Source organism: Atractosteus spatula, chromosome 11, assembly GCF_055471065.1.
Source record: "Atractosteus spatula isolate fAtrSpa1 chromosome 11, fAtrSpa1.hap1, whole genome shotgun sequence".
NCBI lineage: Eukaryota > Metazoa > Chordata > Actinopteri > Semionotiformes > Lepisosteidae > Atractosteus > Atractosteus spatula.
The window spans coordinates 35,648,498-35,662,090 of NC_142716.1; the positions used below are offsets into that span (position 1 = coordinate 35,648,498).

Sequence of the window (13,593 nt, forward strand, 5' to 3'; positions counted from 1 at the left end):
TCATCAGACACGACTTTCCCTCTGGTAACTCTGTGACAGACGCATCTAATGGAAAGCTAAGAAGGTGTCATAGACCCCTGCCATTCAGCCATCTTTTTTAAACGTCTCCCTTTGGAGAGGAAGTTTCAAAGCTTTAACTGTAGTGCGGCTCAGTTCCAAAATAGCATCCATCTGAAGGTCATCAGGCACCTCAATACGTAGATCTTAGATGTTGCACTTATTGAAAAAAATGTACTGTGTATGTTTAATTTGTGTTTTGCTGTTTTTTATCAGAGCTGCTCCGGAGCAAATTCTAGTCAACTGTGTTGATGTGCCCGAGTACTGAAGGTAGTAAAATATTAATGATATGTAAAAGTTGCATGCATCTTTGACAATTGTGGCTCTGGACGCCCTCTGGTGGTACAAGTCAAAAATTGCATCCAATTATTGCCGCATGTAATGTTAGGATAATTCAAGCTTTGCTGTCCCTTGCGGGGGCTTGTTTAACGGCTCTAGACTGAGAGACCAGCACAACAATACACCAAAAATTGACAAACATCGCAGACAAAGAATACAGTACAACGGTGTTTCAGGAGATACGTTTATTTTGCATTTTTTGAGAGCAAGATTGAAGAAGGTATGAAAGATTTCCCAGATCTGTTACCTTTACAACTGGGGACACAGAGGCACCTCCTAGATGGAAGTAGAGAGAATTCACAATGGAGGGGGTGAGACACACACTCCATAATGCTCTTAACCCCTTTATGTTTATTAAATTTGTCCGTTATTTTGCTGATTATCCTCACTAAGATTTCCCACTAAGAAAGATTTTCCCATCCTATTTCAAGTAACAGTACTGATGTTGTCAAGGCAACAAGCGAGACAATATTTTAAAACACTTTCAATAAATGCTTTGGAGAAAAGTGTTAAAATGGTTCTGTAAACCTTAAAGTAGTTGAGTTGGCCTTTTTTTATAAAAAAGACCACCCAACATACCAGGACCTATGTCTTAGAGCAGAAGATTAATCCCCTTCTCCCCATGACCCAAAATTCAGGGGTCCCTAAAAGAGTTAGGTGCACAAAGGGCACAGGGGCTGTTGTGGTGCACAGCTTTCAGGGGAAGAAAAAAATGAGGGGCAAGTCTGCTGCACTCACTGGCAGGATTGCTCCTAATGACCCAGACAAGAGACTTGCTTCCTTGCCCTGTTGGTGGAGGTAGACCAGCTTGGTACAGGCTTTGGGAGCAAACAAGCCACACTGCCAAAATAACTGCTCCTTCAGAACCCCAGTTACTACTACACTGGCCTCTACCTCACTGGTGGTCCTGAAGGAGGAGGATCTCCATTGCCTTACTGAGCAGTATATCTTAATGTTAACTTGAGGCTTTACACTTTAATAATAAAAGGTACGTTTCTGAGTAACTTTCTGCATATTAGGCAGGATTTTACACCCCACCTAATATGCAGACCAATGCAGATCTGGTAAGAGACAATTATATGGAAATAGGAAACCTTATTTTTTTACTGAATATGGTTAAAAGGAGTTTATTTGGAGTTTATTTGAGTCATGGCACATTTTGCACTGGAACGCATGCTTTTAAATGTGGTTCTTTACAGAAGATGTTTTCTTACAGTGTATGACGTCAAGAAAGATGTTTATATAAGGTTGAAATAAGCCACTGTTTTGGGATCACTGACAAGTTTTTATTCCCCACTGCATCACATTTTTGTGCTTGTAGTCCCTTGTGTCCTAAAATAGAAGGTGCAGTAAATGGGGCCAGAATGCACATACAGTATGGTAAAAAATAAACTTATTTTTTTCTTCAGCTAGTTCACAGCTTCATCCATTTATAACAGGTTCAAATAAAGGACCAAAACTGTACTGAATGTTTGCTCTGTACCATTCTTTATAAGCGTACTTTCTCCTATTGTTCCTTCTTTACTTATCCATTGGATTTTAATAAAAATTCCTTAAATCCAGATAGAGAGTGCTGGGGAAAGCTAGATTTTTAGCCTTTTACAGACCCTTTGCAGACTGTTCCCCGGACAGACGCCTAAAATTGCTTCAGTTTGGTTTTTTACATTCCTTCTATTCATTCTTAAGAAGATTTCTCCAAAGTAATCTGTGGTTGAATAGTGTTAATCGCAAATGACCATGAAAGAAGAGATTCACATCTAATCATATCACAGACAGGGAAGACACAAAGCAACAGGACACAGGAGAGTGGCACAAACAGCCCCTTCCAGCCTTCTGCTCCTTCCTCTACTGCTTCTCCTCCTCTACCAGGGTGACATCCTTCACTCCGGCCGCCACCACAGCAAAGAAGAGCCCGGGGAAGAAAGAGCGGATGTACAGGGCGGCTCTGGGAACAGGGTTGGCCATGAGGACCTCTTTCTTCTTCCGACTCACGGTTCTTAGTATCTCATCCGCAACCTCCACTGGGTGAACTCCATGGGACAGCTTCCTGAAAAAGACTAGGATCCAAGTGTGTGTTAGTGAGATGGAATGCCCGGCATAGTTCAGGTGTAAAGTTACTTTTTGATTTAAAAACAACCTAACTACAGTTTCCACTTTTACAATTTCAATTACATGGACATTTTTTTTTCTCGGAAAATGTGGTTTTCCATGAAACTGTAATTGAAATGGTGGTTTAAAAATGTAATGTGATCTTGGTAAAAATGTAATTGTGATCTCGGAAAGGGCATTTAAACTGTTATACTTTTATAATTTGCACACAGTGACACAGTCGTTCAGTTCTGGACCTGGGGTGCTACCTAGAGTTTGTATGTTCTCCTTGTGCTCATGTGGGGTTCCTCTGGGTGCTCTGAGTTTCTTCTCACAGTCCAAAGATAAGTTGGTAGGTTAACTGGCTTCTGGGAAAGGTGTCCCTGGTGTGTTGTGAGAGAGTGTGTGTCTGTGTCTGTGTTTGATTCTGTCTGCCCTGCAATGGACTGGCCAGGGTGTACCCTGCCTTTCAGCCATTGCTTGCAAGGACAGGCTCCAGCTCCCCCCGCGACTCTCAATTGGAAGAAGCAGTTAGAAAATGGATGAAATGAAATTTACTAGCTGTAGAAAAACACACTGGTCAGAAATAAACAGGCTGCCACTAGAGGCCACTACAGTGCCAAACCCAAGGGTATTGTGAATCGTTCACCCCACTTTGCCTATTGTTTTAGTTAATGGAACTAAAACTCTAATATTGCTTATGTGTCTTTGAATATGAAGGTGTTAGTTCACTTGGAATGCGTAGAGTTCTCTAAGATGAAGTAGTGTTGGCAGCCGCTCCCTGACTAGGCTTGAGTTGAGAGAAGAGTTTATTTTGAAATCTTTTGTTTTGCTCTCATCTTGTATAAATACTTTAAAATAAAGTCAGGATCAGTTCCAGAACCTTCGACCAGCATCTGTGTTTGCAGTTTCCCATGCGAAGGTGCCCCAGGCATGAAGACGTTATTATGTGGACACTGTGAAGTCACCGTGTTCCATACAGATGACCTCCACACACCACACACAGTTAACCTGCCATCCGCATCACGCGCTGTCTCCATGCACCCGTCATTTCATCACATAGACTGTGGAAATCCCCAAGATGAGCAGCTGCCGACATGTTATTCGTCTGAGAAAAGGAACTGCACATAGGGGCAGCAAAGACAGCGTGACGCCTGTCCCCAACGTGAGTCTTGCCAAGTTCAGCTTACATTTCCAGATGTTCTTCTCCCAGTTGGCTTGCTCGGGCTGCAGGTGGTAGGCGCGGATGAACGTGGGACTGATGGTGCTCACCGAGATCCCGTACTCCTCGACCTCAGCTCGGAGGCAGTCGAAGAAGGCCTGCGCAGCGTGTTTGGAGGCGGCGTCTGAAAAAGAGCACAGCTCCTCATGGGGCTCTGTAGCAGTGTTCATTTCTGAATCCTCCTTTAATAAGCACGCGCTGACAAGCACAGCACAGAGTGGACATGCAAAGCATTACTACAATGGTAGCAAAGCACTAGCATGCACAATGCTAGCACACCGTTAACACAGAGTTAGCATGTACAGAGTTAGTACAATGTTAGCAGAGCTGACATGAACAGAGGTAGCAAGCTTCAGCACTATTATGAAGCTAGCATGCACAGAGTTAGCCTTGCACTACCAGCATTATCATGTGCAGTGTTAGCATAGAGTTGGTATGCACAGTGTTAGCATAGCATTAACACAGAGCTAGCATGTACAGTGCTGTGTGAGAGATTGCAGTCTCTCACAAAAGAAGAGACTTCTTCTTAAAGAAGGCATATTCCTTCTGGAAAGCCAAGATAAATACTTCGTGTCAAAGTTAAATGGAAATCTGTGTACAGATGGTCTATTTAATAAAAACTCTCTAAAAAGATGTGCAACAGCACTGAAAATTTCACAAACATAAACATGTACTGTGCTGCAGTAGTACCTTACACAGACATTTGGAAGAAACTGGTACAGTATGTACATATGATTTGTTTTGAAAAAAGGGATCCTTCTAATTAGGTAGATTTGTTTCACATTATCTCGAAAAGATATAGACTAATCAAGATGAAATGAGCAGTAAACCAGTCATAGAAATGAGCAGCTTTGGCAGGAGGACAAAAGGGCAACGTAGAGCCTTTCCCACATGAATGCCAGCAGTTTATCTTTCATTGAGATTTTAGGCTTTTTAGCCAAATAAATCCAGCTTTGCCGTTAGTAGCTAGCTCTCCAGAGTTACTTACAGGCTGTGCGAAAGGGCACGGCAAGTTTTCCTTGAATGCTGTTTACCAACACCAAGTGTCCTGTCCGCCTGGAGGTCATCGAAGGAAGGAGACCTGCAAACAAGGACATATCTGGGCTTGAGAGAGTCCAAGAAAGATGGAAGACCTTGTTGAAGAAATCTATGGATCCCAAATTAAATTGCTGTCTAGAATTCTAACAAGTAGGGGCTTCTGTAATAATTCTGTAATAAATCAGGGTATTTATAGAGCAGTCAAAACAGATTCCTTTTGCAAACTTGTTGACACCCTGGTTAGTATCTGAGGACTCCTAGGTGTCACCAGACCTCCAGCACTACAGTAAATATACATATGGGGGCTTTCTGAGACCGTAATGCTCTAATGTACAACACACAGTATGTCCACATAGTCTCAGGGAACAAGTTCTCCAGGCCTGCAGCTTTAATTGAGGACTGAAAGTCCTAAACATCTATGGGTTTGGAAACAACAGTGACGAGGATATCATATGCAATTAACCAATTAAGTTGACATGGAAAAAAAATGACATGCTCAAACCCATGTTCACAGAATTAATTATAATCTGTCTTTCTACATTCAACATACAGTATTTCACGGTACCTTTGGTTAAAGTAATCGGTCCAAAGTAATTTGTGTCCATGATCTTTTTATCCATTTCAAGTGACAATGTTTGCACTGGCGCTTTGACTTTCATACTGGCATTGCTGATCAGCACGTCCACACACCCATAGCACTCCAGGATCTCTCTGGTCACCTCTGGAATACCGCTGATGTCGCTGAGGTCCAGGAGTACCAGCTTTGGTGTGAAAGTCTCCAGCAATGAACAACGAGAAACGTGTTACTACTGTTCTTGGCGGATATGTATTTTATTGTTCAATGCCACATGCTTGGTTGGGATCAATAATCTTAAGCACCAACCCAGTCTAGTTTTAACAATCCCTGTTGAAGTGTTTAAGGAAAAAGGATTTGGTAAGAACACAAAAGCAAGGAGGCTGTTCTACCAAGCAAGCACTTTTGGTTGCAAGTTGCTAACACATCTGAAATCATAGTATCCTCTGAGGACCCCAGAGACACTTCTTTAAGAATACAGGGTTGCTGGGTAGCTTGTGCAATCCTTCCTGAAAATAATTGTTCCCTAGTCCCATTTCTAATGTGCAGTACATCTGCTCTACACACACTGGCTACAATGTGTTTTAGGTGTTGCAACAGTCCTTTTCACATTGCGTTTTCCTTTGTAATGTTTGTAAACTCCATATGTTAATGTTAAACTGCAGTCTGGTCAGGAAGGGAAACAACTTATCTTTATCATTTAACCATGAAGCATGTACAACCACTGTAAATAAGGGTTAATTTCCCCCCATTACAAATGCCTAATTCTAGACTGTCGCAGCTTCCAAACACAGCATTCTTGTGTTGTTCTGGCCTTTCTTTGACAGAGATTGCCACAGAAATACCAGCAATTAATTTTTTTTTTTAAATCTGCTGGCAATACGTCGGAAATGTTTTTTTCGTGGGAGACAAGGGATTTTCTGGCCCAGAGCCTGGTACATGTGCTAAAAGATCACTGTCTGTGTTCCTGCACTCACAGTTTACAGTATATGTGGACGTTTAAGGGTTGTATATACAATGAATGCCTGGGATGCGTCATTTAACCTTTCGTCCAAACAAAACCTTCCCCTCGGATGTTTTGAAATTTCTCACCCCCTTCCCAAATGATCTCTTTACTCTGCCTTACTAAAGAAATGTACTATTACAGATTAATGGATAAAAAAGAAACTGCTCTTCCTGCTCTGCAGTGAATCTATTGCACAAGGGGTTTGTCTCTCTGTCTATCTGTGTTTATCAGTTAAGAAAGAGGTAACAGTCGACAGTCAATCAACAAAGAGGAAATCCTGCCTTTGTCTATTGGCTGAAAAGGAAATGTTTAGGGTAACTTGGGACAGGCTAAAGCTTTTAAATGTGAATTGAAATAAACTTTGATGATCATGTACAGAGTGACTGAATGCTTTGCATTAGTTTAACTAATTTCACACAAGAAATGGAAGATGTGATAGTGGCAGATTAGGGGGTGGAGGCAAAATTAAGGTTTCTTAATGTTCTTATAGAATAGCAGTCAACTTCATGAAACAGGGCCATACAATAGTATATTACTGTCACTGCCTCAACTTCAGGAACAGGTTGGTTCTTGGACAGGTCTTGAGTGTTGGACATGAAGTCATTCATCGTGTTGCCTGTCCCCCAGTGAACTCACCACACTCGGGTCTGCTACGCTGTTCAGGGCATCATAGAGGGCTTCTAACTTCTCCCAGCTTTTCCCACACAGGATCAGCCTGGCTCCTCCCATATGAAACACTCTGGAACACTCTGTGTGGACAGAGAGCTATTTACTGTATTGAGTCAGATGAAGCAATTGGCTAAAAAAATATCAGCTGCAGTCTTGTTCCACACAGTTGACAGCTGCATACAGATGACCTGCTGCGGTCTGCTGCATCTCCCCAACACTCTCTCTCTTTCCATTGTGCTTACATTTTAAAAGACTGTGCGTTCAAAGAGGCCATTACAGTGTCATTTTACCAACTGCTGATAAGACAAGGTCACGGCCCTTGATAAGGATCTTGGATTCAGACACTGCTTGGCAACATGCCACGAGAGGGGAAGGCCAGGCTGGGCACTGCCAACGTTCTGCCTGTGTGCCTGCAGCTGTAATGTGCCTGGGGGGGCGTGGCTGGAATTAACAGAATGGCTCCAGCCGTGTGCCAGCATGCCACTGCCTCCCCACCCACCACCAGCCTGTTCTGTCTCATCCTATTTAATCTGTATAACCACACATAAATACCAGAAGCAAATCCACTACAGATCCCGTTTTTGGACCAATTACTCCACCTCGCATTGCCTTGGATTTAAAATCTCATGCTGAGTCACAACAAGACAGCCAGCTCTGCAAGTCTGTTGTAGGATATCACTTCCAACACAGCAAAAATGAATACGTTTTAGCAAATATAAGAAGTATAAAATGAGCGGTTCCAAAACCAGAGCTATATATTTTTAGATTTTGTTGTAATATAAATTGCAAGACTTAGTGAAGAGGGAATTATACTGCACAAACAGGCTGCCCAGCCTGCCTGATGTACATGCAATCAGTTCTTTTCATTTTCTTACTCAGGCTGTCAGCATGACATACTCAGCCTCCTGCTCTGTTCATTTTGTGCACAAGGTGTATCCTGAATAAGTGGCAAGTCGTCTGTATATGAGGTGAATGTCTATGTGGGAGAGCAATTTATTTTCTATTTCTGTGCAGGTGCGGCATGTTGCAACATTTAATTATATCAAGGTCAAAGGTACCCCTTTCAATTACAGCTATAAAAATGTAATGGCCCCAGAAGTTAGGATTAGTCAAAAAGTGAACGTGAATAACATCTGATGCTGATGTCTGAAATAACTTGCATAAGTCAACAGGATGTTAAAAAGAGAATTACCCTTCCCCAGTCCAGACACTGCATCCGTTATCACCACCACTTTGTTCCGCACCACTGACTTGGACATGAACTTGACTATTTTATTGTAGAGGTAATACATCCCAGCCACCAGCACCACCAACACCGGCAAAATGAAAACAGATGTGAACCCCATGTCCTGGAAGAAAAGAACAGAGGAACAAAAAGGACAGTACGCGCTGTTGATCAATCTGTCTTGTGCTCAACATAAAAGAATGTCGTCATCTGAAGGAATTTTGCAGCAGAGCTCCAAGGAACATTCTCGAGGGAAATTTCCTCCGTTGGGCCTTAAGTGGTTTACATTACAAGTTTGCTAAATGGGCTAATAATTTGTGTATTTCTGTCCTTAATTTAAACAAAAGTTACGTCTCTCTGGTTCCTCAGCTACCAGGAATAATGTAAACTGTATTTATAGACAAACTGCATCCCTGTTTGCAAAAAAAACAAAGGTTTCCTTTTCTAACACAGCATAAGGGCTCGGGCTGTCATCTTTACACTTACTACTTTCTGCTCTGTACGTCTATATGGAACACAGACGTTGCTGACATCAGCATCACCACCTTATAGCCTGATTTAATCACATCTCAGAAGCTAAGACAGGCTGGGGCTTCTCAGCACGGAGATGAGAAGCCTTCAAGAAAAAGCAGGATGCTCCAGCAGGAGGCTCTCTTTTAGAATTAGACTAGATTTTTGAATCCCATGCCCCAGTTTGGTGCCCAGAGACAGTGTACTGTAGGAGCTTCTAAATTAGATAAGATGTTAACGTGGAGTGGAGCTGCAGGCACAGAATGGCTATTTGTATATAATGGCATAACTCAGGTGAGAACTGCAGTTTAGTAGTGGATGAAGTGGGTCTCCCATGTGGGAAGAGCTATACAATCACAAGCAATAATTAAACAAATTACTGTAAGTAACATAGTAACAAGTAACTGTTGCTATGGATTTCTTGTTAAGGGTAATTTTTCACAGGAAGTCATCATGTGGTGTAATTACAGAATGTACATTTCCTGTTTAACCATGTAGAACTCTCTGGGTATGGAACACATCATGATTATATAGCCTTGGTGGTGGCTTGTCAGTTATACAGTACAGCACGTCCTGTCAAAAGCTGCCCTGAAACTGCTATTATTTCTTGGCATTTGAAAGTTTGTTTTTCAAGGTATTCTCTACTCGGGCTGTAATGATCACATACCTCCCACATAAGCAGACTAATTCCAACATGGGCGACTGCTGTATTCATTTATCCTCATTGTTTCCTGGTTTTAGTATGATGTTATTCTTGGAATAGTTTAGGATCCGTACTGATTCTCAAAACCATCTCTTCACAGAAGAGATGCCCTTGTTAAAGTGTTTGGTTTTATTCAAAACATTCATGTTCCCTCCCACACATGTAGGGGCCATCCATCGCATGCAGTTATATCTTCTAGCTTCATTTTTAACAATCTGCAGGTTCACAAATGAGCTCAAATCTTAGAACACTGGGCCATGCACTTTGACTTGGCATTCCCAATAGCTATTCACATTTGACTGCAAGTGAACTCAAGACAGATAAATGTTGAAACACATCCACAATCTATTTTATTGCTTGTTTTGAGCAGCGTCAAGCTATGCAGGCTGAGGCCATTAGGATTTAGATGTTTTATGCAATTCAAGTCGTCTTGAACACCTTGACCTTTCTAGCTCCTGCATTTCTCGCTGTGCTTCATGAATGCTTCAGCGCATAAGATGGAGGATAGATGAAGACTGAAATCTGCCTTCCTGGTTATTGTTTTGGAAACTTGTAGATTAAGGCTTATGCTTCTCTGGCTCTTTTTCACAGTTCAAGACCAAATTAAAAATAAGCAAATAATCTTGAATTAAAAAAAATCATTTATTGATGCATTGAAGTGTGTTATTCTGCATGAAAAATAAAAATATCAGTTTTTGTTTATTATGTCTGGTTTCAGAATAGGTGGGTCCTTTATTGAATTCTGAAGTTTATTGAAACTTTTCATTCAGATGTCACAAGTTTCTCCAGTCCGGATTTTCAAACTTGATTGAAAAAAATAAACCTAGTTCTTGTTCTCTGAAACCTATTTTTACATCTACAGTATGCTTTATCTAAGAAAGCATAACTTGGATGCTATGTTGCCCTGCAGTTTTTGACCTGTTTTTAATTAACTATTTTTGGCAAAGATCCTGGAACATATTGTTGCACTTCAGTTACAAAATCCTCTATGCACTAACAATCTCCTTTTCAGTGCGGTTTCAGGTCAGCAGTTTCAGTACAGATGCTGGTCTTTTCAGAGTTCTCAATAATTTACTCATGAATGCTGATTCTGTCTTCATACTAATCAGATGTTTACACTGACTTTGACACTGTCGGTCATGCTATCCAGCCAAGCGGACTGGAAGGGTCTTGAAGGTGTTACCAGACATGAGCTTTTTTGGTATAAATCCTATTTAATTGAGATGGAAGAGTTTGCATAAACTGGAAATTGTTCATCTCTAAGAAAATGATCTTATCAGGTGATCCTCAGGGATTAGTTCTGCTGCCTTATCACACTGTCTGGGTTATATCAAGAATTGGATGCAGCACATGTTTTTACAACTGATTAGAATGGAGTATTGCTGAGTGGTTCTTGATATCAGCTCCATAAATGTACGTTACTGGAAATGAGATTCAGCCTAGCAGTAAAATAAAGAACCTGAGTAGTTTTTGAAGCAAATATTTGACATGCTGATAGTACTGACATTTTTTGGCCTAAATAACATTGCTTGCTTTTGTTTTCGTCTATCCTAGGTGGATGCAATGAAGCAGTTTCATTCTTTTGTATTTTCTCACACAGCCTACTGCAATGTTTGGAAAACTGGTGTTTCAAAAAATGTCCCGAATAAGATGCCTAAATGCAGCAAATGTGTACAAAGTGCTGCAGCTCAAATTTTAACTAAAACCAAAACCCCAAAGGATCCTAAACTGCTTTACATATAGGAAGGGACCCACTTCATCCCCAACTGAAGTGTAGTCTTCACCCAGTGGGTGGCACTGAAGTCTTTCCAACACCAGCAGCCCCACTACAGGGGCAGATCAGGTGGAGAAGTGAGAACCCACTTCTAATTGAATTAATGGGAAACTTTAGGGAAGCCAGATTATCCAAACACTCCATTAATGATCACATTGTCATCCCGATGACCTCATCTGAAGGTCCTATAGCTGAGTGTCCTCATTTACCTACTGGCCTAGTAAAGCCTAAGAAAGCCTACCTACTGGGGCTTTATTTTGGAAATATTGGTCCATTGAGAGGAGCGCCACCTACTGGTCTACCAATACCATGTAGAGCTGCATCCAAGCTTTGCTCGGTCACCCATCCCAGTACTTCCCAGGTCTAGCCTTGATCAGGCTACAAGAAGGTACAACTGCTGTTATCAGTCTATTAGTCATCAATTTTCTAACAGCTGAGGTTCTACAACATGTTAATATATCATCAGCGGCTACTCAGAAGTGATGAAGGTTCAGGATAGGCTTGATTTTAGAGTCAAGCATGTTCATCTGTACATGCTTTCTTAACAGGCTCAGTTAATAGTAAATTGGTTATTAACAGAATATCTAATAAATGCTTATTTATACAATTTATACTGCATTATAATACAAATTAAACTGCAATGCTATGCCTAAAATTGAATCAAAACCTACTGTTGCATTCAAATTCAAAATTCTTCTTCTAACAATTAGGTGCTGAATGGTTTTACACCAGATTACATTTGTGGTTTCCTTTCATCAAATACTCATCTACCCAATCCTCAGACTCTTGACCTCTGTCTGATTCTGTGACATAAACAATCATTAATATTTTTTTGGCTACTGTACAGTTTGTTGCTTAGTAAATTGACAGTGGAACAACATTCCAAATGAATCAGCGACACTGATTGCACCTTTTTAACAAAATTGAAAACTGTTTTTTTTACAGTCTGATATATTTTTGTTGTTTATTTTACCATATTGCTAGACATGGTTTTGTAGTGAATTATTTTGGTTATTATTTACATGAATGGCACTATATAAAATAAAGATATACTTGTGATATTGGAAGAGCAATTTCATAAACCATTTCATTTATCCAATCTGTATTTGCTAAAATCAGGGCGCCATACCTAACTTGATTAAAATAAATTGTATTTCTATTGTTAGGGCTTTTGTTTATTCAGATTGTGCTGGTTTAGTGGATTATTCTGTGTGAAGAAGAAGAAACGTCTCAAATTACCCTTACACATTTCTTACCGAAATTTCCTTAAAACCAAATGTAAATCGACTCATTTTAAAATGTTTAAAAAACATTCCCAAAAACATTTTAAAAAGCTTTGCCGTCTTGTGAATAAGAACTAACTTTCAGCTCTAAACTAAGTCATTGCAATGAACCCCAACATTAAATTATGACGTGCTGGACATATTCATTTTTATCCGTACATCCAAAGGAAATTATAATACGTGGTGAAAGGCTGTAATCCATTCTTTTGTGAGTGTTATTTTCGGAGAATTCCTTCTTTGGAGAGCTATGTAACCTCAGAATGCCAAAACAAAGTGTATATTTCTCCGAGGAAAAATATTATGGCTGTCCGTGTGGTCTGTCTGAGAACAATTTCTAAATATACACAAGCACCAGTGTGTTTGTTACAGACAGTCTAGTATTTGGGATTCAAGTTTTCAACCCCTTGTTGCTCTTAAAAAAGAGACGAAAATTCAAATTACCTTCTAGGTTCATGCTGTTAACAGAATAATCATCATGCCGCAACAGAATAACAAAGCGGTGTACACTTGAAAATGAGCATGCATTGTTACAATGAGCGCTTTTTTTTTCCAAGGGTAAATTGTAACCCTGTCATAGCGCTATTATAAGGCTTGACGTCGTGACACGCCCAAATCCGTTTAGACACATTTCGGATTAACACCTGTGTACACCTGCAATGAAGTTTTGTTTTTTAGGATCACTTACAGTGTGCGTAAGGAACTAAAGCTGGTGCCGATAAAGGCCGTTGTTTTCCAGGGATAACTTGTTAATCAGAAGCTTTTCCCTCTGCCCATTAGCAGACCCGAACGGTAGCTTGACCGGCTCACAGAGGATTGGTAAGCTTTTTTTAACTTGGAGCTGAGTCAGTCCTTTTCCAAGCACTTGGGTGTCGTGTTCCATGGATCATTACTAATAATAGGGGCTACGTTTGTTACAGCAGTACAGTATACGATTAGACATTATAAGTTACGTACAGATACAATTTTTACAATGGACCACTGTACTAACAAGCTGGCATACTTATATATGCACAGGAGGAAAGGCAGCTTTTCTGCAAGTACATCAACGGTTGACCTAACCCATGCAAATACTGCATATTTCGGAGATACATTAGGAATACTGTAT

The 13,593-nt window shown here is 40.6% G+C and overlaps 1 protein-coding gene across 1 annotated transcript; it reads right to left on the bottom strand.

Moving 5' to 3' along the window:
• Positions 1–566: 566 nt before the first annotated feature.
• Positions 567–13,306, bottom strand: dhrs7cb (dehydrogenase/reductase 7Cb). The gene is made up of 7 exons (XM_088927813.1): positions 13,174–13,306; positions 8,186–8,342; positions 6,961–7,073; positions 5,310–5,520; positions 4,695–4,787; positions 3,675–3,830; positions 567–2,453 (listed from the first exon to the last, which is right to left on the bottom strand). Exons 2-7 carry the CDS (start codon positions 8,337–8,339, stop codon positions 2,242–2,244), a joined length of 939 nt encoding a protein of 312 aa, XP_088783939.1. The 5' UTR covers positions 8,340–8,342; positions 13,174–13,306; the 3' UTR covers positions 567–2,241.
• Positions 13,307–13,593: the final 287 nt, after the last annotated feature.

What these genes read in the sequence shown, in the direction of transcription:
- dhrs7cb (XM_088927813.1), bottom strand. Translation starts at nt 8,339, where the DNA reads ATGGGGTTCACATCTGTTTTCATTTTGCCGGTGTTGGTGGTGCTGGTG. An exon ending in ACCGATTACTTTAACCAAAG is followed by an intron (nt 4,788 to 5,309) that starts GTACCGTGAAAT and finishes CCTTGTTTGCAG; the next exon opens with GTCTCCTTCCTTCGATGACC. An exon ending in CGTGCCCTTTCGCACAGCCT is followed by an intron (nt 3,831 to 4,694) that starts GTAAGTAACTCT and finishes GCTCTTTTTCAG; the next exon opens with ACGCCGCCTCCAAACACGCT.